Source organism: Rhinatrema bivittatum, chromosome 10 (genome assembly GCF_901001135.1).
Source record: "Rhinatrema bivittatum chromosome 10, aRhiBiv1.1, whole genome shotgun sequence".
NCBI classification, from domain to species: Eukaryota; Metazoa; Chordata; class Amphibia; order Gymnophiona; family Rhinatrematidae; genus Rhinatrema; species Rhinatrema bivittatum.
In genome coordinates, this window is record NC_042624.1 from 52,690,423 (window position 1) to 52,715,498 (window position 25,076).

At 40.8% G+C, this 25,076-nt stretch overlaps 1 protein-coding gene across 1 annotated transcript in view; it reads right to left on the reverse strand.

The window, feature by feature from the left end:
• Nucleotides 1-10,894: 10,894 nt before the first annotated feature.
• The window catches only part of VAV3 (vav guanine nucleotide exchange factor 3), a 631,071-nt gene continuing 616,889 nt past the window's right edge, over nt 10,895-25,076 (reverse strand). The window contains exons 26-27 of the mRNA XM_029618254.1: nt 19,343-19,494; nt 10,895-13,148 (exon numbers count right to left, since the gene is read on the reverse strand). Of these exons, the coding sequence (XP_029474114.1) occupies nt 13,107-13,148; nt 19,343-19,494 (194 nt within the window). The 3' untranslated portion in view covers nt 10,895-13,106. The remainder of the gene's footprint in view (nt 13,149-19,342; nt 19,495-25,076) is intronic.

The following is a 25,076-nucleotide window of genomic DNA, read 5'->3' on the forward strand; positions in this document are numbered from 1 at the left end:
CAGGAGGTCGTTCCGGACCCCCGCTGGACTTTTGGCAAGTCTTGTGGGGGTCAGGAGGCCCCCCCAAGCTGGCCAAAAGTCCCTGGGGGTCCAGCGGGGGTCCGGAAAACGATCTCCTGCCGCGAATCGTTTTCCGTAAGGAAAATGGTGCCGGCAGGAGATCGACTGCAGGAGGTCATTCAGCGGGGATCCGGAACCCCCGTTGAATGACCTCCTGCAGTCGATCTCCTGCCGGCGCCATTTTCCGTACGGAAAACGATTCGCGGCAGGAGATCGTTTTCCGGACCCCCGCTGGACCCCCAGGGACTTTTGGCCAGCTTGGGGGGGCCTCCTGACCCCCACAAGACTTGCCAAAAGTACAGCGGGGGTCCGGAACGACCTCCTGCAGTCGAATCGTGTTGGTCTATGGCCGCCGCCATTTTGCGCCGCCATTTTGAAAAATGGCGCCAGCTGAAGACAACACGATTCAATTACAGGAGGCCGTTCCGGACCGCTGCCGTTCCGGACCGCCGCTGGACCCCCAGGTAATTTAAGGCATGGGGGGGGGTTTCGGGAGGGTGGGGGATTTAATTTAAAGGGTCGGGGTGGGTTTTAGGGGGTTTTAGTGTGCCGGTTTTCCTGCCCTCCCCCTTCCCCCGATTTACGATTTTTTGACGATAAATCGGGGGAATTGGTATTGTATCGTGGCCCTAACGATTTTTGATGATTTAAAATATATCGGACGATATTTTAAATCGTCAAAAAACGATTCACATCCCTATCCTTTTTGAGATATGGGCTCCAGAATTGAAACAGTACCCCAGGTGAGGCCTCACCAAGGACCTGTACAAGGGCCTTATGACCTCCTTTTTCTTACTGGTTATTCCTCTCTTTATACAGCCCAGTAATCTTCTGGCTTTAGCTACTACCTTGTCACATTGCTTCATCATCTTCATATCACCAAACACTTATACCCCAAGATCCCTCTCTTGGTCTGTGCACATCAGTCTTTCACCCCCTATCACATACAGCTCTTTTGGAATGCCACATCCCAGACGCATGACTCTACACTTCTTGGCATTGAATTCCAGCTGCCAAATCTTTGACCACTCTTCAAGCTTTCTTAATCACTTTTCAGGCGTATCCATTCTGTTGCAGATCTTAGAATCATCTGCAAATAGACAAACTTTACCTTCTATCCCTTCCTCAATGTTGCTCACAAAGATATTGAACATAATATTGATCTCAATGGCACTCAACACCGACTCTCTTCAGAGTAGGTACCATTTACCATTACACGCTGTCTCCTATCAGTCAACCTGTTTGTAAACCACGCCTCTACTTTGGTGCTCACTCTCAAGCTTCTCATTTTATTCACAAGTCTCTTGTGCCGGACCATATCAAAAGCTTTGCTGAAATCCAATTAGATCACATCAAGCAATGTTTCTCAATCCAATTCTCTAGTCACCCAATCAAAAAAATCAATCAAATTTGTCTGACAGGACCTTCCCCCTTGTAAAACCCTGCTGCCTTGGGTCCAGCAACCCACCAAATTTGTAGATAGCTCACTATCCTTTCCTTCAGCAGTGTCTCCATTAATTTTCCTACCACCGAGGTGAGGCTAACCAGCCTGTAGTTTCCATCCTTTCCAGCCTCCTCTCTGCTACTACTGCTTTTCTCCAGTCCCTTGGCACCATTCATATTGTTTCCTTTATTGACAAATACCCCTTATAGGTTAGCTCGAGATTTTTCTCTTATTTTGGTAAATGGACAAACGATTAGAAAAAAATGACAATACTTACTGATCTAGTGAAAAAACACTTCTCCTGACCTCTTTTGTATAACAGTTATACATATGTTATCTGGCTAAATTCTAGCCAGGTAAATGGCTTTTGAATATGGACCTCATAGTTCTTAGCTCTATGACAGCTTTGGGTTGGAGTCAGTTAATAAATAAACCCACTCACAAGCATGGTCACGCATTAGACCATGCTTGTGTTTGTTAATCTTTTTTTGATACTCAAACTAGAACAATGTATGAGAAAGTTCCATAGACAGACTATTACTTGATTTCTGTAACTATGAATATTTGTGCTCTCATTTATTCTACTGCTATTCATAAGCCTGTTACTAGTAGAGGAGGTTTGAAACAGAACAACTTAAGATATGATGGATTCCTAGATTAGCCTCCGTGACCGCTGCAAATGCTAATAAAGCAGTGAAGAGTTGGCAAGACTCTCTTGATCTTGTTTTAGATGAAATTGCACCTCCGTGCATCAAGCAGTTCATGCATGTACAGTATGCATTCTGGTATAACTATGATTTGATTACTTTTAAATGTAATGTAAGGAGACATGAGCACCTATGGAGTAAGGAGAACACCTTAAGTAATTTGGAATCGTACTGTATTGCACATTCTGACTAAACTGTAAATGTGCCACGGATAGACATAAAAAAGAATATTTTTCTCAGTGTATTTGGTCAGCTCTGAATCAAGCACAGGAACCTTTCCATATTGTAAATGACTGACTACTCCCATTGCTAAAGCTAAAAGTTGTTTAGCTGCTGGAAATCCTGATACCTTTGGATATTTTTTTTTTTTAGATAAGGTTAAATATCTAATGCAGTCATTTAGTATGCCTCTAGGATTTCTGAGGATTGTAAATGGGAATGTTTTGAGAAAGTAATAATGGATTCTGTTGCTAAGAGATACTCTTTGCCCTTCATTGAACCATTTCACGGCTCACTTTAAAGTTTGTGAGAAGATCTATGAACCTTATTGACAGAATTTGTCAATAAATCATTATCTGAAGGTTATGCTCCTGATGAGCTTAAGGTAGTATTGTTTCGGCATGTTTTAAAAAAAGGCTGGATTGAATTCTATGGACTATGAAAACTATCATCCCATTTCCACACTTCTATTCCTTGCCAAAATCTTGGAAAATATTATATTAAAGCAATTTAATATTTAGACTATCATAGTTTACTGGATAACTATATCAATTTGGATTTTGTGCCACCCATGGCACAGAAATACTGTTACTGTCCTTATGCGATAACGTCCTCTGAGATTTTGACTACGGTACAGATTATTTCTTGATATTATTAGATATTTCCTCAGTGTCTGATATGCTGGATCACTCACTTTTGCTTTATTGTCCATGAAATTGGATTAATGTCCACAGTATTTCAATAGTACTCTTATTTACAAAATCGTTTTCATCAGGTGTCTATTCTTGGAAGTAAATCTTTGTTGGTCCCCTTAAAAACTGGTGTTCCACAATGTTCATCATTATTGGCGACTTTGTTTAATATCTTCATGTTTCCATTATGTCAATTACTGGCTAATCTGGATGTTGGATATCGTTTCTATGCAGATGATATCCAGTTTTTCATTCCAGTTTCTTCATCTGTGAGTGTTACCTTAGAAAATGTGATCTCTTGTCTCTCTACTGTAAAAAAATGATTAACTCTTAAACATAGAGGTAGATTTTAAAAGGGTGCGTGCAGGCGTACATGTGCGAGCGCTACTTGGCATGCACACATGTATGCCCAATTTTATAACAAGCCGCGCTGCCTTCCCCTGTTCCCTATCCCATCACCCCACCTTCCCTTCCCTTCCCCTACCTCCCCCGCCCTTTCCCCCTACCTTTTTTCTCTTCTTTTTTTTGTTTCACAACTTACTTCAGCCCTGGGGCTGAAGTAAGTTGCTCACGCCGGCCGACTGCTGGTGCGCAATCCCTGGCACAGCAGCAAATGGCCGCTGTGCCTGGAGCCTCTGACCCTGACCTCGCCCCGCGAATGCCCTGCGCATGCCTGGGGCAATCCAGGGGCGGGGCTTTACGCGCATTGCCGGGCCTTTTTAAAATAGGCCTGGCATGCGTAAGCCCGGTTATGCGCATAACCCTTTGAAAATCCAGCCCATATTGAATAATGATGACTGAAATCTTGATTCAGTCAGCAAGAGCCCCCTCCTTACACTAATAGAGCGGTATTATCATCTGCCACTCTGTGGGAGCCAACCCACATCAGACCATTACTCCTCTCTCTGCAGAAACTGATCCATATCAGACAGCTATCTCCCCGTGGGGATCATACAGGTTGCTGGCTCATCTTTCTACAGGAACAAAGCATAACAGTTGCTACTCCTTCCCTCTGGAGGAGCAGAGCACTAACAGATTGCTATCTCCTTAGCAAGATCCGTAATAGATTGCTAAACTCCTTCTCCTACAGGAGCCAAGCCTATCAGACTGCTATCTCCTCCCCTTGGGAGGAGCTGATCGATACCAGATCGCTCATTCCGCCCTCCTGGCGGGGTAAGCGCTAACAGATTGCTAACTCCACCCCCCCCCCCCCCCCCGGCGGGGTTATCGCTAACAGCAGTACAACAATGGAAAAACAGAATCACTATTCCTCATGAAACAAACAATATAATCGAGAAATATAAATCAATAATAGAAAAAACATACTAAGAAGAATAAATATTTCAAAATAGCTGATGAATAGAACATCCAATAATTAAAAACTCATACAAATATTTTAAAATTTCTCAAATACCAATAAAATAATAAAAAACTGCAGAAATATCAAATAATACACAAAAATTAAAACTAAAGGATAAAAAATTCCCCAATGCTCCATATTTGAAAACCATTAAGGTGGTGTTGTAGAAATCCATAGAATCTGGCTTCCCTTTGAAATTCTGCCAGGTACTTGGGACCTGGAATCAGGGTACTGGGCTTGATGGTCTGAGCCAGTATGGCAATGATATGTTATGTTATGGTATCATTTTCAGTTTCCTGACATTGTCATGAATCTGTGTGTGTGTGTGTGTGGGGGGGGGGGGGGGGTGAGGGTTACATACATGTTTTTCTCTCTTTCTCATACACATATTCTAACACACAAGTTCATTCTCTCATACATATGCTCCCTCTCTCTTTCACTCACTTACATGCACCTTCTATCTCCAATATTCACTTACGATCTATTTCTCTCATTTATATACAGTCTCTCATACTCTCTCCCTCATATACTATCCCTTTCATATATGTTCTCTCTTGTTCATACATGCTTATACAAATGCTGTCTTACATATAGGATAGGGACAGGGGGTGGGGAGGAGAGGGGAAGAAGGAGGAAGGTTAGGTGGTTTGGAAAGTTCCCTCCTAGTCTGCTCCTTAATTGGAGCGGACTGGGAGGGAACTGGGAATAGGGGTCATGACATCATCGTGCGTAAATTAAACATTTACCCTACCTGCGTGCCCGAGTCTCAGGCCACAGGCACATGCGCCCACGGATGTTAAAATCTGCTGCACGTGCACGTGCCTCTTGTATTTTATAACTTGCGTGCACCGACGCGTGCTTGTTATAAAATAACCGCGTCCATATGGGCGCGCTGGGAAGCGCGTGCGTAAGTTTAAAAATCTACCCCATATTGTACAATTGGCAACCCTTATTGCATGCATGTTACATTTTTATTGCGTTACATGCTATAATTTTTTAATGCAAGTTTCATTGCGTAGGCCTCACTGAGGCCATAATTCTTTACTTTTGTCTCCAGTTCTTGCTTAATTGAGTAACCAATTACAGCAGTGGTGCACAAAGTCTGTCTTCAAGTGCTGCAACTCAGTTGAGTTTTCACGACTTCCAGAAGGAATAAGCATGCAATCTAACTATAGTGAAGGCAGTCATGCAAACACATCTCATAAATATTTATTTTGGAAATCTAGAAAACCCAACTAGGTTGCGGTCCTTGGGGACCAAGTTTGTTTACTCCTCAGTTACAGCTAGACCTATAGCTGACTGCAAAATGAGGGCTGAAAAACTTGACCTGTACATGGAACTAAACGAACAAGACTGGGGTTCAAATATTGTCGAGAATGACTCCTATTTTTGGTTTTCCCATCTTCATATCTCTCTCTCTCTCTCTTCATTACACTTCTCTACATTTCTTCCTTATATACTGTTATATCTTACTTTTTCCATCACCACCTCTCTACCTCTTCGTAGGAGTGTGCAAGGAAAATATTTTCTCTTTGTTTTCATTTCATTTGAGGTTTTTCTATGTAAGGGGTACCTCATTCCTTTATTATTTATTTTTCCTTTCTCCATCCTAGACAGAAACTTGGCATTTTTGGATAATCCCTAAGACTTTTTCCCCACCCAGGGTTGGGAGTTGATCAAGCTCCCCATATACAAACTGGGTTGAGTATATTTGATATATGACTTGTTTCTTGAGTTTGAAGGATTGCTTAGGTGGTTGTCCAAATTCATGCCCCACAGCTTGTTCCAGAGGGGTAGGACTCTACTATTCTTGCTGGTTGCCTTGGAAAGTCGTTTGCCTTTTGAGAAAGTTTGGTTTTGTTTTTGACCTGCTCCCAGCTCAGGAGGGTTGTTATTCCCTGCCTGAGGGGAATGGAGACACCAGTGGAAACAGCTATCCTTCTAAGCCTTACAGGAGTTCGTTCCATCATGGCCAATCAGTGGCACACTACTCTAGAAAAGAATGCCAAAAGATTTGACTTTTTGTGTGAGAGTTTGTTAGCAGCAGGAAAGACCACTGGCCAGTCAATTCGTGATCTTCAAAAGTGTGAATCCCCACCTTTGCCAGCAGTGGAAGAGGATTTGATCTGTTTTGATGATGCAAAAATTGAAGCTCTCAAGTACCCATCAATGCTTAGTAAAAATCAACCATTGTCTTTCAATTTTGTTTTGTATGGCTTGCCGAACCTGATTGTTATATAATTCATTTATTTCAATATTCATTGTAAATTTGAGTTCAACTGTTATACTGTGTGCATTTTTGTCTCTTCATGATCAAATGCATTACTGCCTTAAATATGCTGGTCTAGTTACTGCATTAGATTCTTGCAAATAGCATTAGGAAATAAGTTTTCTTTGGTTTTGATATAGATATTCAAAATAAATTGTCTGCTAAAATGTTGCATTGTTTTCAGTGCTTTGTAAGAATGAAAATGTAGAAAGTAATGTAAGTGTGGCAACATAGAGAATTTACCCTTTAGCGAGTAATGTCTATCATCAGGAATACCCTAGAATTTGAAGGCAAACACTATTAATATGTATTATACAATATCAGGTCCGTCAACATACATAGTAATGTACAAAATACATTTGAATGGTTAAAAGACCTCTGCCCCAGTGAATTTACAAGCTAGATTTAAATACAGAGATATTAGAAGGTTTCTATAAGAGTTGGTATATTGGGAAAGCAAAATTTTTATAAGGAAGAATCATCTTCAATTCCCAAGTTTGATCTCCTTGTTAAATGTAACTTTGCCTCCTCTGATTGCTCTATTGTTAAATGGTTGTTAAGAGTGTTATCCCCAAGTTCCATGTAAACCGATTTGATATGACAATAGTCATGAAGGTCGGTATATAAAAGAATTAAATAAATAAATAAATAAATAAATAAATAAATGGGATTGGGTGCTATTTTGCTCTGCATCCAGTTGAAATGGAGACTGTAGTTGCCAGGAAGTAAGAACTGTTTTGCCTGAAGTTTTATTTATTATTGGATGGGAGGAAGCCTTTTTGCCACCACCTTTCTATCCACTTTTTGGAAAAGAGATTTTTCTAATCTTTCCTGTCATCAGAGAAAAATATTTATTTTAAAAATTTCGAGACTGTTTACCAATGCGACTCAGAAGGTTTACAGTATTGACTCAGAATTGGAGAGAAAGCGACTAAAGCACTTGGAGTTTCATTCCATCCCTATCAAGATTTTCTATTTTTGCATTTTGGAGATTTTGCTATTTTATCTTTGGTCATGTTTTTATTAGCTACAGTGAACTTTTTATTTGACCATCACTTCAGGTTTCTTGCCTGCTCTTTCTGAATTGGAGAACCAGTTTATTGCAGTCTACTGGAGTGAGCACCCTTGTGAGAAAGGTTGAGTGGTTATCGGTTCCCACCGAGGACCCTGAAGGCTTGCCTCCCCCTCCCTGCCGGTGGCGCCTTGGCACGCGAGTGACTAACACCGGTGAATGGAGAGAAAAATGAGAGGTCAGACACAGAAAGATTAGCCCAGGGGCCTGTTGGCTTTTTGCATTCTGCCAGTAAACTGGCGAGGGGGTTACATCTGTTTTCTCTCTGTTTTGTTTTATTTTGAGCACCCTAGAATCATTACTGCACATTAAAATCATTTAGCACATGATATATCCATTCAGTTGAGCTATTTTAGTATGCACTGAGGGGTATATTTACCTAGCCTCGTTAAGGATTTACCAGGCAGAAACACCTTAGCCATACAAGAGTTATCCCCAGATAACGCAAGTATGGTAATGAGCTGCCTTGCATGCAATTGCATACAAGGCAGCTTATTACTAGGCAATACCGTGCATATAAAAAAAAAAGTGGATTGCCTGAAAAAAGCACAAGCCATGTTATTTTCTGGAACGTTATCTGCAACTCAGAAGTTGCAGCTAACTTTCTCTGGGAGCATTGAGATGACAGCATGCATCCTGATGCCCAGGGGTGCAGAGCCTTCATCACACAGCATTTTTAGGAGGGATACTAATCCATGGTATTTTACCACAGGGGAAAATACTGTGTGGTCTACTAAGCTGCGGTATAAGAACATAAGATATGCCGTATTGGGTCAGACCAAGGGTCCATCAAGCCCAGAATCCTGTTTCCAACAGTGGCCATTCCAGGTCATAAGTATCTGGCAAGTAACCCAGGTACTGCAGCTTAGTAAATCGAATCCCACAGTACATTCCCCTTTCAGCGAAATTACTGCAGTTTAGTAAATGACTCCCTAAATTGTTAGCATTCACTAACTGAAATGAAAAAAAAATGCTTCTTCACTTTCATTTTTTATTACCTCATTTCTAGACATGCTATTTAACCCTTTATCATTTTTCCCATGCTAGGAAATAGCTCAGGCTTTCTCTACTTTGGGACATTTAGCATATGGACTAACTTGTGTCTCTCCTTTCTATAATCAAACAAATTCGCCAAGCCAGAAAAGGATTCATTGTCCAACAATGGAAACATAAAATCATATTGCTATCTAAATGAACAAATTATATCTGTATTTCTATACAATCAATGGGCAGAGATCAATTATGTTGGAAATTGCAGACCAGGTCAACTATAACTCTTCACATCCAGTAAATTATTTTACACAGGCTGCTTATATCTGTGAAATCAGTGTCATCTTGAAAGTCTCAGCACGTACAGTAGAGAAACATCATGTGGCCTATTAATAATTGGTTAATGTTATCATTAAGCAGATTTTTATCAAGTCCACTGGTAATTACAACTTTTTTCCAAGTGGTATTCAGCAGACTTCTTTGATATTCACAGAGTAAGCCATATGAGTAGCAAGAGACACAGAGAGAGAAAATCTAATTTTATTACTGTAGTGACTGAGGACTGTACCCATCTTGTTTTTATTGCAGCTGTTTCTTATAATTAATGATTTATTCTGTTGCAAAGTAAAACCCACTCATGAACCGCCCAATATGTGCAAACACAAAAAGCATACACTATTCATAAATATGAGCTAGATATTAAAAGATACAACACCAATATGCTAGCCCAGTAAGTTTTCATTAGCATAAAACAGAGACCATGAATTTAGCTGGATAAGTTACCCTAAATTTTCAGCAGGATAAACATCCAGCTGACTATCCCAGACTAAAGTTATCCAGCTACCTTTATCCAGATAACTTTGCACCTATCTTTTGAATATTGCTAGTTAGATGTAATGTTAATTGGCCAGATAATTTTAGTTTGACTGGCTATTTTCAAAAGAATATAACCAGTCAAGTAGCTATGGCCTGATATAAAACAAAAAGATGGTGCACAAACCTAGCAGCCTGGATCCATGCTCCACCAGAATGTTTAATCAAGTAGCCTGCCGGTCTGACCATTACCAGAAGCAGGTCTGCAGTTATTAATTTCAGTTCCTTTAGAACCCAGAAGTGAAAACCATCAGGTTCTGGTGATTTGTTATTATGAAGATTATCAGTTTGCTCTTGCATCTCTTCAAGATTCATATTGACTTGTTTCATTCCCTCTGAATAATATCATCTCCAACATTCTCCAGTAAACTGAAGCAAAGATTCATTTAGTTTTTATCCTCCTTCAGTGTCCCTTCTACCCCCAATGGCTCAACTGATTCCCTCACAATTTTCCTGTTTTTAATGTACTTGGAAAAAGCTTTTTAATATTAGTTTTTACCCTCACGGAAAGTCTCTCCTCAAATTCCTTTTCATCTGTTAATGCTTCACATGCCAGTCCTTATGAGTCAATATTTTCCTCATTAGGTCTAGCTTTCCAATTTTTAAAAGATGACTTCTTGGTTTTAATAGCCTTTTTCACAGCCCCATTTAGCCATTGTACGTGACACTTGTTCTTTTTGAAATTATTTAATTTGTGGAATGTGTTTATCTTGACTTCCATGATGGTACTTTAAAACATCCCCCAAGTCTCATGTAGAATTTTAATCCTTGTAATTGCACTTTTTAATTTCCTTCTAGCTAGTAAAACCCTACTGCTATTTCTATCCATCTTATCACACTTTCATATACTTTTAAGATTAAATATACATATCACAGACAGTTGCATGCAATAACAGATCAATTCAAGGTTGGAGCAATGTTTAGCAAGGAATGGAAAAAATAGGAAAACTCTTTGAAGTGAGTGGATTTATCAGACCAAAGGAATGAATTGGGTTTGATAGATTGTAAAAGAGAATATGATGCACATCTGGCCATTTTCAGAACTCCTGGAGGATTTCTTTGTATCTACATTGGATTTCATATTGGATTTCTGTAGAACCCCAAAGATGTTTGCTTTCAGTAAGCAATAAGCTTTCAGAATTGCTTTACAAACCTCTTTTAAAGAAGTTCAGACATTTCTATTGAAGAACAATTTCTGACACATGAACTACAATAAGAAATTCTCAGTTTATTGTATTGACATATTTACAAAATATTACAAATTGAAATATTACATCGATTCATTGTATGGTATGCACTTGCAAGTAGAACAAAGCACAATTAGATCTGTGGCTGGAGAATATATGGGATTTCTTTGGTATCAGAAATGAATAATTGACTATACAATTTAACTCCTTCAGCGCAGGATGATGAACACACAAGACAGAGACACATATTATGTAACCATGAACCAATAACCTAAGATATCCCCAGTTGCAATTCATGTGTGTTGCACATTAACAGCATGAGTTAATAAGAACATGCTATGGATGCTGCATCAATGAATTTCTGCAGGGAATGAACCTAATGCCAAAATAAAGATAAACTAATAGATTCTTTAGTTACTGAAATGTAAACAGGAAACTCAAGGCAATGAGGCTGAAAATCAAAATTAAAAGGGTAAAACACGATTTAAAACAATAAAAATGTATCAGAAATTGTAATTAAACTGTACTTCTTCTGAACAGGATGTCAGCAAAGCACAAAACTGTAGTTGTTTTTATATATATCTATATACATGGCCAAAAATCCTCCTATCAGATTAAATCTAAAGAAATAATTCTGCAACCTAAGTCACTGTACAGATAATCTTAGAAAATTCATTTTAGCAATCATTTATACATTTATACACTCTCTCCTTGTTTGCATTAAATCAAATACGGTTTTTCTCACACAATTATAGTTCACATAATTTTTGAGGTAAATTCCCTGAAAATGTTATCAGTGGACACTGATGCCAGAATGGAAGAAACACAGATGTGTTTCTGTGTCTGTATCCATATCTGGCTTACATTAGTTTATTTTTTGAATATGTTGAGGTTATTTAAATATTTTCTTTTTCCTCATCTATACATTTTAAACCTTAAGAAGGATCTCTCTATTACAAAAGACCACAGCACTGGCCTGGATATCTTTCTGCTTCCAGGCATTTTTGCAAGGCTATGACAGAATGTAGGAGGCAGCACTGAAAAAAAAACAAAAAACCAAGGAAGTGCAAAAAAAGGAACAAAGACTTAAAACTTAAGGCAACACCTTAACCATAATCTGATAGCCAGCCAAAAACAAAATAGTATTTGCTTATAATCAACTGCCGTGGAAGAACCTGAGACAGAAATTTAAGGCAGGAAATCTTAGATAACCTAATTAAACTTCAGATGTCCTAAAAAATGCAGTTTGAATAAAAGTGATCTAAAACTTCAAGATAATGCAGGTACACTGTGCACTCGAGGCACAATCTGGCATCCTACTATATCATCTATAAGGATTTAAGGTCAAGTGTGTGTTGGACTTGCCCCTTTCAAAAATATAGTGGTGTCCTGCACAATAATAATTTACATATCAGATGAAATTAGCTGCACTGCAAAGCCCAGCAGGGCTCAGACAGCTGTCAGTTACAGCCTGGATCTCAGTATCCGCAGACTACTTCCCATTTGCTTTGGGGCCAATAGGACAAGAGGAAGGAAGGAAGGAGGCGGCATACGATACAGGGAGTCAGGGCTATCTGTGGTTGTGAACAGCAGCCATACAAAACTCATGGGGCCTGCAGGTAATTTCAGCTTACTTTGCAACACCTACCTGCAGGACAACAATTTTTCAAACAAAGGCGGTCAACCATTGTTTTCTTTTGTAAATGGGCACAAACATAAAGTATCTCTTTAAATATTATTTTTAACATTTTTTTTTTTTTTTTGCTTTTGATAGCTATTAACTGTACTTACAGCAATATGAATAGCCAAACTCATTCTTTCTGTGCACAGCGACAGACCGCAAGCCTTCAGCTTCTTGTCCCATCAGACATGCTAGTTTCCAGAGCAGATTTATTAAACATTTAGCAATAGCTGATGCCTACAGTGTACTGCAGGGTGAAATGAAAAGAAGCACAAAGAAGTCTGTCTTGTAGAGTTCTGCTGGGAGGGTGAGGTTTAGGCTTTGTATTGGTCCCCAATGATGGCAAACTGGCAGGCTGTTTCTTGCAAAGCTCTGGGCAAGCCATTAATCTGTCAACACAAGCTCCTGCTGAAATCCCAACATTAAGTTGAGAGTTCTAGATGGACAGAAATGCTACTTTAGCAACTGTTTTCAAAGACTAATTCTTTACAGTTCTGTTGTAGTTCACAGCCCTTGAAATTTTCTGTTCTGTAGTGCAAGTAAGTGCAAGTTTCACTCGTCCTCCTCAACGTATGTGGATGGAAACCAGCCCACCTGTGAGGAGGAAATAAAACATGCGATTTCTGCTTGGACCGTAGTGTTAAGAAACAGTTCCATGACACCAGACAATTATGACAATCTATGGTCCCCTCTTGACCACTAAAAATAAGCAGAGGTATAGCCCTGGAAATGTCAAATAAAAATATATTGTAACTTCACAAAAATGAGAGACCCAATATCATATAACATGTAATTAGATACATTAAACAAAGACCTGTTATATTTGGATGGAAATTGAGTGTACCTTCATACGATGCGAACTGAAAGTTCTGCAATCGTGTCTGTGAGCCTAATTCAGGCTTCTAAATCATTAGGTACCTCAATGCGTTGCTGTTAGATTATGTTAATGTCCACTTATTTTTCAAAGTGAAATTTGTAACACTAGATATTATGACGCTGGCCTTAGCCACCACTTATCTTGCGCTTGGTCTAATAGTCAATCTTGTGCAGCCGACACCTAGATGTTTCGGAGCAGGAGCTCCTTCTTCAAGGGCTGAACATTATCAAGAAGGACTGGGGAAACAACGTGGAATTCTATATAACATAAAAATACAGAAATGCATTCATCCTTTCGTTATTGACATTCGCCATGTCACTTAACTAGGTCACTGTATAAACGAATGGAATACATACATGCGTTGACGGCTGAATTGACTTAAGTGGACTTCTGTGTTGTTAATGCTGTCCGGAGAGCTCCGCTGTGAAGGGTATAATTTTGCTCGAGATTAAACTGTGTTTCCTTTTAAGTATATGTGTGCTGGTAATAACCGCAAGAATAATTATGCAGGAGGCTCTTGATAGCCCTAGTATCGTATTAAGTTGGTGGTAGTACTTACTGTATTTTTGACGGCTGCTCTTCGCGGCTCCTTTTACTGGCGCGGGAGCCGGCGGCTGAGACGCCATATTTAAAGGGATTCCTCCGAGTGTTGTGGGTGACGTATGGGGCGGTACTACTGACGTCACTCTTGCGGAAGTCAACTCAGTATTAACTCAAATTAAAGAGAGCCATTCGATTTTATCATTGAGACCGGTGGGTTCCAAAGTGTTTAAACGGTAGATCCATTCGTTCTCTTTCCTGTTTAGTATACTGACGCGATCTCCTCCTCGCCATGAGGAGCGCACTTGCTCTATAATGGACCAGATCGCTGAATGTGTGGCCACTGTCGACACAGTGCTGTACAGTTGGAGCTCTCAAATCTTGATTGTTGATTCTACATTTATGTTCTATCAGGCGGATTCTGATCTTTCTCTTGGTCCTGCCTATATATACCTTAGGACAGGGGCACTGTAGGGCATAGATAACAAAGTCGGTGTTGCAGTTGACATCATTGTTTAATTTGACTGTGTATCCTGTGTTGGGATGAGTCCAGCTTACGCCCTGATGAGCTTGGGGGCAAAAAATGCATCTACCACAGGGTGTTTGTCCTGTGGTGACGGGGATTGCTGGTTCTGAAATTGCCGCCCTGATGACTTGCTGTCGGATGTTACGGCCCCTGGAATATGCAAACATTGGTGCATGATTGAACACCGGATAAGGACAGGACATGTCAGTATTTTAATAAAATATCTCTGATCTGTGTTGTCAATTGAGTGTGTTGAAGAACACAAATTAGGTCTACATTGTCAGGCTTGTTCTTATATTGTAACAGGGATTCCCTGTTGGAATATATTGCCCTTTTGTATGCGTGATTAATTACGCTTTTAGGGTAACCTCTTGCTGAAAAACGTGATGACAATATGTGTGCTTGTTTGTGAAACTCGTCCTCTTCTGAACACAGTCTTCTTATCCGGAAAAACTGCCCTACTGGTAAACCTTCTTTGAATCTTCTAGGGTGGTGACTGTCAAAGCGGAGGAAGTTATTTCTGTCTGTTGACTTCCTGAATAGAGTGGTTTGTAGTGTGGATTAGGGATGTGAATCGTTTTAGGACGATTAAAATTATCGTCCGATAATTTTAATATCGTCTTAAACCGTTATGGAACACAATACAATACAGATTCTAACGATTTATCGTTATAAATCATTAGAATCGTGAGCCGGCACACTAAAACCCCCTAAAACCCACCCCCGACCCTTTAAATTAAATCCACCACCCTCCCGAACCCTACCCCCCAATAACTTAAATAACCTGCGGGTCCAGCGGCGGTCCGGAACGGCAGCGGTCCGGAACGGGCTCCTGCTCCTGAATCTTGTCGTCTTCAGCCGGCGCCATTTTCCAAAAAATGGCGGCGGCCATAGACGAAAAAGATTGGACGGCAGGAGGTCCTTCCGGACCCCCGCTGGACTTTTGGCAAGTCTCGTGGGGGTCAGGAGGCCCCCCACAAGCTGGCCAAAAGTTCCTGGAGGTCCAGCGGGGGTCAGGGAGCGATTTCCCGCCGCGAATCGTTTTCGTACGGAAAATGGCGCCGGCAGGAGATCGACTGCAGGAGGTCGTTCAGCGAGGGTTCCGGCGCCTCGCTGAACGACCTCCTGCAGTCGATCTCCTGCCGGCGCCATTTTCCGTACGAAAACGATTCGCGGCGGGAAATCGCTCCCTGACCCCCGCTGGACCTCCAGGAACTTTTGGCCAGCTTGTGGGGGGCCTCCTGACCCCCACGAGACTTGCCAAAAGTCCAGCGGGGGTCCGGAAGGACCTCCTGCCGTCCAATCTTTTTCGTCTATGGCCGCCGCCATTTTTCGGCGCCATTTTGGAAAATGGCGCCGGCTGAAGACGACAAGATTCAGGAGCAGGAGCCCGTTCCGGACCGCTGCCGTTCCGGACCGCCGCTGGACCCGCAGATTTTTCGATTTTTAACGATCTTTCACGATATTTTACCCCCCCCAAACGGCAACAATACGATTCCCTCCCCCTCCCAGCCGAAATCGATCGTTAAGACGATCGAGGACACGATTCACATCCCTAGTGTGGATCCTTTCTTAATGATTTTGATGTCTAGATAGGATATTATATCTGAGTGGTATGTAATTGTAAATTTTAAATTGGGATGTGCTTGATTTAACCACTGATGAAACCGGAGAAGCTGTGCCTCTGTATCTGTCCATACGAAGAAGATATTGTCTATATATCTTGTCCATTGTAATATATGGCTGAAAAAATGTGAGGTATAAACGCTTAACTCTTCGAATTTGGCCACAAATAAGTTTGCCACATCTGGGGCCACCGGAGACCCCATTGCCACCCCATGTACTTGCAAATAGTAACTCTGTTCAAATGCAAAGTAATTATGGAAAAGAATGATTTCGGATATTTTGTGGAGAAAATGAGATGGTATCCTCTGTGGTCGTGTTCTTCTTGCTAATACCTCTTTAATGAGAAGCAGGGCTTCTGACTGAGGTATATTTGTATATAATGCCTCTTTGTCTAATGTGACTAAGAGACTGATGTCTCTTAGTCACATTAGACATAGAGGCATTATTATATATATTAGACATAGAGGCATTATATACAAATACACTGAGGTGTATTTGTATATAATGCCTCTATGTCTAATGTGACTAAGAGACAGCAGTCTCTTAGTCACATTAGACATAGAGGCATTATATACAAATACACCTCAGTCAGAAGCCCTGCTACTCATTAAAGAGGTATTAGCAAGAAGAACACGACCACATAGGATACCATCTCATTTTCTCCACAAAATATCCGAAATCATTCTTTTCCATAATTACTTTGCATTTGAACAGAGTTACTATTTGCAAGTACATGGGGTGGCAATGGGGTCTCCGGTGGCCCCAGATGTGGCAAACTTATTTGTGGCCAAATTCGAAGAGTTAAGCGTTTATACCTCACCTTTTTTCAGCCATATATTACAATGGACAAGATATATAGATATCTTCTTCGTATGGACAGATACAGAGGCACAGCTTCTCCGGTTTCATCAGTGGTTAAATCAAGCACATCCCAATTTAAAATTTACAATTACATACCACTCAGATATAATATCCTATCTAGACATCAAAATCATTAAGAAAGGATCCACACTACAAACCACTCTATTCAGGAAGTCAACAGACAGAAATAACTTCCTCCGCTTTGACAGTCATCACCCTAGAAGATTCAAAGAAGGTTTACCAGTAGGGCAGTTTTTCCGGATAAGAAGACTGTGTTCAGAAGAGGACGAGTTTCACAAACAAGTACACATATTGTCATCACGTTTTTCAGCAAGAGGTTACCCTAAAAGCGTAATTAATCACGCATACAAAAGGGCAATATATTCCAACAGGGAATCCCTGTTACAATATAAGAACAAGCCTGACAATGTAGACCTAATTTGTGTTCTTCAACACACTCAATTGACAACACAGATCAGAGATATTTTATTAAAATACTGGTATGTCCTAAGTTCTTATCCGGTGTTCAATCATGCACCAATGTTTGCATATTCCAGGGGCCGTAACATCCGACAGCAAGTCATCAGGGCGGCAATTTCAGAACCAGCAATCCCCGTCACCACAGGACAAACACCCTGTGGTAGATGCATTTTTTGCCCCCAAGCTCATCAGGGCGTAAGCTGGAGTCATCCCAACACAGGATACACAGTCAAATTAAACAATGATGTCAACTGCAACACCGACTTTGTTATCTACGCCCTACAGTGCCCCTGTCCTAAGGTATATATAGGCAGGACCAAGAGAAAGATCAGAATCCGCCTGATAGAACATAAATGTAGAATCAACAATCAAGATTTGAGAGCTCCAACTGTACAGCACTGTGTCGACAGTGGCCACACATTCAGCGATCTGAAGTGGTCCATTATAGAGCAAGTGCGCTCCTCATGGCGAGGAGGAGATCGCGTCAGTATACTAAACAGGAAAGAGAACGAATGGATCTACCGTTTAAACACTTTGGAACCCACCGGTCTCAACGATAAAATCGAATGGCTCTCTTTAATTTGAGTTAATACTGAGTTGACTTCCGCAAGAGTGACGTCAGTAGTACCGCCCCATACGTCACCCACAACACTCGGAGGAATCCGTTTAAATATGGCGTCTCAGCCACCGGCTCCCACGCCAGTAAAAGGAGCTGCGAAGAGCAGCCGTCAAAAGTACAGTAAGTACTACCACCAACTTAATACGATACTAGGGCTATCAAGAGCCTCCTGCATAATTATTCTTGCGGGTATTATCAGCACACATATACTTAAAAGGAAACACAGTTTAATCTTGAGCAAAATTATACCCTTCACAGCGGAGCTCTCCGGACAGCATTAACAACACAGAAGTCCACTTAAGTCAATTCAGCCGTCAACGCATGTATGTATTCCATTCGTTTATACAGTGACCTAGTTAAGTGACATGGTGAATGTCAATAACGAAAGGATGAATGCATTTCTGTATTTTTATGTTATATAGAATTCCACGTTGTTTCCCCAGTCCTTCTTGATAATGTTCAGCCCTTGAAGAAGGAGCTCCTGCTCCGAAACATCTAGGTGTCGGCTGCACAAGATTGACTATTAGAGCAAGCGCAAGATAAGTGGTGGCTAAGGCCAGCGTCATAATATCTAGTGTTACAAATTTCACTTTGAAGAATAAGTGGACATTAACATAATCTAACAGCAACGCATTGAGGTACCTAATGATTTAGAAGCCTGAATTAGGCTCACAGACACGATAGCAGAACTTTCAGTTCGCATCGTATGAAGGTACACTCAATTTCCATCCAAATATAACAGGTCTTTGTTTAATGTAAATAAAAATATATTGCATAAATCAATTGTGTCTCCTAGTATGCTTCAGCAAAAACAAATGGATAGCCTCTGGCCTAAAGCTGAAATCTGCACCAAATCTGAAGCTAACATGTTTAACTTTACCCTACCAGATAATTTGTATGTCTCCTCAGAAAAGCTCTACGACTTCACATGGACAGGATGTCCAAGAAATACATGCTAGCATTAAATATATCTAAAAAGACTTCCAAAACTGCTTGTAACAACATTACAGTCACTGCACCTGAACGTGCAAAGAGAACTTTTGTGTGTATGATCTACATGAGTGCATCGACCTTGTAAAGCCATCATGCATGGCAACTCTGCATAACAAGAAACACAGACTATGATATCAAGGAAGGCTCATCTAGTCTGCTCAGTCTCATTCCTGTTGATAAACAGATGCAGCTCAATGACTGCTCCACCGTGCACTGAACGTTTTTAATAGCAGATTTCCAGGATTTGCAACAGATTTAGAACTTACCCTTCCATTTACTTCACCTCTCCACCAGCCGTTTGGACTCATCTTTGTGTAGATCTTTACTACATCCCCTTTCAATAGGGATAACTCCCTCATATCTCTTGCGCAAAAGTCATAGCGTGCAATGGCTATTCCTAATACTTTAGGGCTTAATACTGAAAGAGAACAATAACAAAAACCAGTTAGGTCACTTCAGTAATCAGACTAAGAGAGATTAAATATTACAAATAAGCTGCCTCGTGCAGCATGTCAGAAAGTGCCCATCATGAAGGCAATTTTCAAAGATACTTATGTGGGTAAATAAAAGAGCTTAATCCATGTAAATTGGCCCTATGATATCCACCCTCCCTCAATGTGGCACAAACTGTACATATTATGGAACGTAGACCATATTTTCAAATATCTACACGCAGACTGAATTTTCAAACCTATGGGGCTGATATTAAGACCTGCACATGCGCGTCCATGTGCACGCGGTTCCCAGTGCGCGCACATGGACGCGCTGATTTTATATCAAGCACGCCAGATTTTAAAATCTGCATGCGCCTGTGTGGGCGGCCTTTGACTTGCACACGCGGGGGGGATTTTATAACCTATGCATGGCAACGTGTTCGGCCAGTCGCCAGTTCCCTCCCAGTCTGCTCCAATAACGGAATGGATGGGGAGGGAACTTCCCTATCCTTAACCCTACCCTTCCTACCTTTTCCACTCTCTTCCCTGACCCCTAACCTAACCCTACCTAGCCCCTAATTTTTTATTTTAATACTTACTGCTCCTCCAGAGCAGAAGTATCTGCCGGCCAGCGTGCGCTTCCCTGGGACAGCAGCTAATGGCGCTGTCCTGGCCTGCCTCCCGCCCAGACCATGCCCCCGGGCTACCCCTTTCAGCAGGCCCGGCACTTCGACAGGGGTTACATGCATGGCCAAGCCCATTCTAAAATGTGTGCGGTGCGTACAAGGCTCAGCCACATGCGTAACCCCCAAAATTTATGCGCGTGGCCCTTTTAGAATCGGGCCATTTATGTATTATTTTCTATTTTAAAAGTATCCACTTAAAAGCAGGTTCAAGGACTATGGGTGCTTAATTTTGAATGTGAACGCACTTTTGCTTTGAAGCAAAGCTGTTGGGTAATAATTGCTGGCAGACTTTGTACTAATTGAGACATTTTGAAAATGACCCCAATAAGTAGCAATAGTCACTGTGTATCAATTAAATATTTTATCGTTTCACCATTTTTTTTTGTTTTTTTTCATTCTTTTCTCAGCTGTAGCTGCTGTTTCCCTACAGCTCTGGGAGCAGCCAGGCCAGCAACAGAGTCCCATTTGCTTTACATTCACTTAATAAGAGCGGGGCACATTGTCTATGGGCCAATCGGATGCCTTTTCGTGTCCAAACCTGGCTGCTCCCAGGGGTTCAGTGGAATCTTGAAAACATTTCAATGACAACTTCTTAGCAGTGGCATTTGGAACTGACTGAGCTGCGCATTGCTGCATGCAGTGTGCACTTCTAAATTACTGAAGGTCATAAAGGACGACTTTCTTCTAATGCTTCAGATGCGTTAGAAAATGTGCCCACTACTTTGACAGCTTACGAAGTTTTCTTTCAAGGTCACAGTGCAGACTGCTAGAGCATTGGTATTGCATAATTCGCATTTCACTTTCCCTTAAAGTGCTGATGAGAGCGATGGAACTGTTTGAGAAGCGAGAGTGGCACTCGTACAATTACAGTACTTTTTAGTAACCAGGCTGTACAGCAAGTTCATATATTTTCCATTGTGGGGTTCCCTTCCCAAGCCCCCAATCGTTTTGGAACATCTCATCTACATTTAAGCATTTTGCACGCCCACTCCAGTCAGAAGTTTCCAGCCACACAGCACGATCGCTGAGGTTTCAAATTCTAAATTGGTCAATGTGCCTGGTCAAGGCAAAGAATTTAGCTAAATAGAAAAGCCCTTAAGAACCAGAAACTTCTCTCTGGATTGGTATCATAAACCAACTTTTTGTAAACCAGAATACGATTTAAACAGTCAGTCAAATTCAATAATTGACGTGATATGTTTCTTTCCTACCATTTTTTTTTTAAATTTCTCTGAAGTAGTGTGTAGAATATTTCATTGACATAAGTTTAGCAAGGAGCCATAAGCACAAAGATCAAATTAGCAGATTCCTGTAGCTTGAAACCAAATGAGAGTGTTTTATTGAAGTCTAATAAAACTGCAGAATAGCCTTTCCTTCTCATACGGACAAAGAAGTGAATATATTTCCACAGTAAATTAGATAATTAATGGCAAGCCTTATCAAAAGGTCTTCTTTTTTTTCTAGAGAAAATATGAGAGGAGCCAGCTATAATAGCTTTATTAGAATTTCTGAAGCATTAGCAAGTCAACATTTCTTTCAACCATCCACATTTTTTAAAATGGTAGCAATCATTTCTCAATGAAGAATAAAGTAACCATTTTACTTCAAATACAAGTAAACCACAATTCATGCAATTTAGACAGCTTCCAGTGATAAGAAAGGATTTTAAATAAGATATTAACATTTTTTCCAAATGAACGCTACTGTAGTTTTGTGGCCTTGAAACAAATATTTCTGAAATGCAAAAATTAGCTCATGCAGCATGCAGGGATAACAGAAAGCATGCATTCAAATAATAAAATTCAAATAATTGTAATTATGAATTTATGAAGATATAGATAAACAAACTATAGATGTATCTAATACTACCCTACAGCAGGGGTTCCCAAATATATCCTGGTGAGCCTACATCCAGTTAGGTGTTTAGGAATATGAATATGCACAAGATGAATTTGCATATACCGGTGTCCAACGTATTCAAATATATCTCAGGAAGATTCTCTGTGAATATCCTGGCTGAAGGAGTCACCATGACAGGTTTGGGAACCAATGCCGTACAGAGGAACGGTAACTGTTAAACAGGCGCACGGCCGCAAACGTGTGCGCGTTTGCCGGCTCGCGCCATGGGACATGGCCATTTTGTGCGCACATGGTATAAAATAGGCTGAATGCGTGCACATGTGCGCGCAATTTTAAGTAGGCGCATACCTAAACGTGCAAATGCTGCTTCTACCGCGTAAGTGGGGGGATTACCAGCTTTCCCAGTTCGCCCAGGTAAGGGCTAGAACTTCCTAAGCCCCCTAAAGTAGCCTCCCGCTCAGCCTGTTAACCCCGCCCTTTAAAACCCTGCTCACCTCTTTACTTTCTTTTTTCTTTTCTGACTTCCACGCCATCCACAGCAGAAGTAATGTTACGCGGCAGGGACCCCGGTGCGCGCTTGTCTGTGTAAATATTTATGCGCTGCTTTCACTGAGAAATCTAGGAATGCCCAAGCCCCACACAGACCACACCCCTGCCCTGCCCCTTTTGTGCGCATAGCGGGAGGTTATGCATGCAGGCAGGCGCCTTTTAAAATCTGTGCGGTGCACACCGGCCCAACTTGTGCGCGGGTCTCCCATTTTGGCATTCACCTTAAAGTCTCCTAGTTTTTAAGCTATAAAATGCACTATCTGAAAGGTTCTCACACAATCATATGTTTATACACAGATGCACCTGCTAATATAGATCTAAGTATAAACTTGGGTATATTCTGAAATTAAGCAATTCAGAAATCTGTAATATAACTTTACATACAAGACCAATGTGAGGGCATTTCACTTGATCCAAAATTTAGCAGCCAGTGTGTTAACCATTGTGGTCTCAGGGACCACAATAAACAAGTACAATTATCTTTGCCATTTTAAAGTCCTTATGCTGGCATTCAGGGCATTGTGAGGTCTTAGACCCAGTTATTTGAATGAGAGATTATTAGAATATAGGCCATCTTGAATGTCAAGATCTTCTACAGAAACCCTCCTTTAATGTATAAACACAAAACAAAACAGGCATTGCAGGCCCTTTTCCTGAACAGGACCTAGGTTATGGAACTAGATGCCAAGAGACTTACTGTCAGAGCAAGACCCCAACAGGGTCAGTCTTAGAGTTCAGGATGGGAGTCTTAACCAACAGATTAGCTAGTAACAAAGCAAGACAGGGCCATATAGGAAAAGGCCATGCCAAATCGACCCAAAGGTCACACACCGGGGCATCAGGGTTTGGCTGGGGCTTCGGTAAAAGGGATTGCTGGGAAGAAGGGAACTGTTTGCAGCAATCCAAAGGCTAGCCTGGCTTCTGGCTATCAAACTTCCTACATGCAGAATTAGTATTGCCAAGTTTCTCTGATCCAAGTCTCCAGTTTTAGTTTTATTGTACCATTTTATGACCTGCTTACTGTCTCTAGTTTCTGGCCTACAGTTCAGGCTCATTTAAAGTTTCTGTTTCAGCCCTGTAACTGGACTGGCACTAGCTCAAGGCCTGCAGCCCTGGTTCAACTGCAGTTCCATTCCAGTCTTACAACTTGCAAACTCCAAATCCCAGTCTTGGTTTATACTGAGAGATCGTCATTGTACCCTCCTAGATCTCTTTTGCTTTGGAAGAGAGCACGTCTGGTACTGAGCTCAGATTTACTTTAAAATCTCCATGGAGTTCTTTATTTGGATGAGAGTTTCTTTCCACCCTCTTGTTCCATTTTTTAATCTTTGATTATTTGAGTCTAGAGTGCCAAGTTCTTTTGGGATTCACTTAAGCTTATTTAATTTTGCTCTTCAAATGGGAGAGGTTCCTTTCTAGGAAGAGGACTCTGAGATCACCAAGATCTAAGGAGAGGATGACTTCCAGCCATGCTGTGGGTGGAAGAAGGAGAGGGGGAAGAGGAGATGGCCACTTCCATGTCTCGTGAATATCTTTTGAAGATTGGGAGATGAGGAAAGGTATCACCTTTGATATTACAAGACAAGGTAGGAGATAGAAGACTAAATACTTAAAAGTACATCTTTGATACTTCAAACTACCATAGGAAGGCAGCACAGAAGCTTTGACCAGAACCCAATGGGAGGGAAGAGATCAGATAACTTAAAGCATTACATCAATTGGATTTAACTTGAAGAAGGACTGTAAGAAATCACAAACTGTCTAAAAAAACTTGTACCACATAAAAAATTAAGTACATAGCTGTAAAGACTTTAAATCATCATTTGCACCTTATCAGTAAAAGAGAAATGTTGGAAACCACCAAATAACTCTCCTTGTGTTTCACTGTGATTATCAGTGCTGAGTGCAAAAGAACTTAAAGTGAGGAACCGTAATAACAATGTGAGGGCCTTGAAACGTTTCCCCCTTTGCAGGAAACCCTGGAAGTTTATGTATCAGGGCATATAACCACAGTGTTCTAGCTTCAATAGAAATTTGAGATACGGCCATCACAGGGGATACACTATTTTATTATATAGCACATTTTATAAATTATGTACTATATTACTGCATATGTACTGATGTTTGAATGTGGTTGTGATCTGTGCTGTTAAAAAGTCAGTTTATAGAACTAAGATAATAAAGAAATAACAAAATATACAGCAACTTTATTCTGAAAAGATAGTAGGCAAAGGTACAGAATGGATGCATCTTTTGGTTCATATGACCCTTTGCCTTCATCTCTTCAGCAGCCGAAAAATTCCAATGACATCAGAAATCAAGGAGATATAGATTAGGAATCAAACATGATCTCTGTATTGAGGAATTTCAACACTTCAGGCTCTAAGTTTCCTCAACCACAATATTGTCAAGAAGAAAAGAAAGCCTGGGATTTACCCTTTCAAACCCCTGCCTGTCCTACCTGGAGTCAT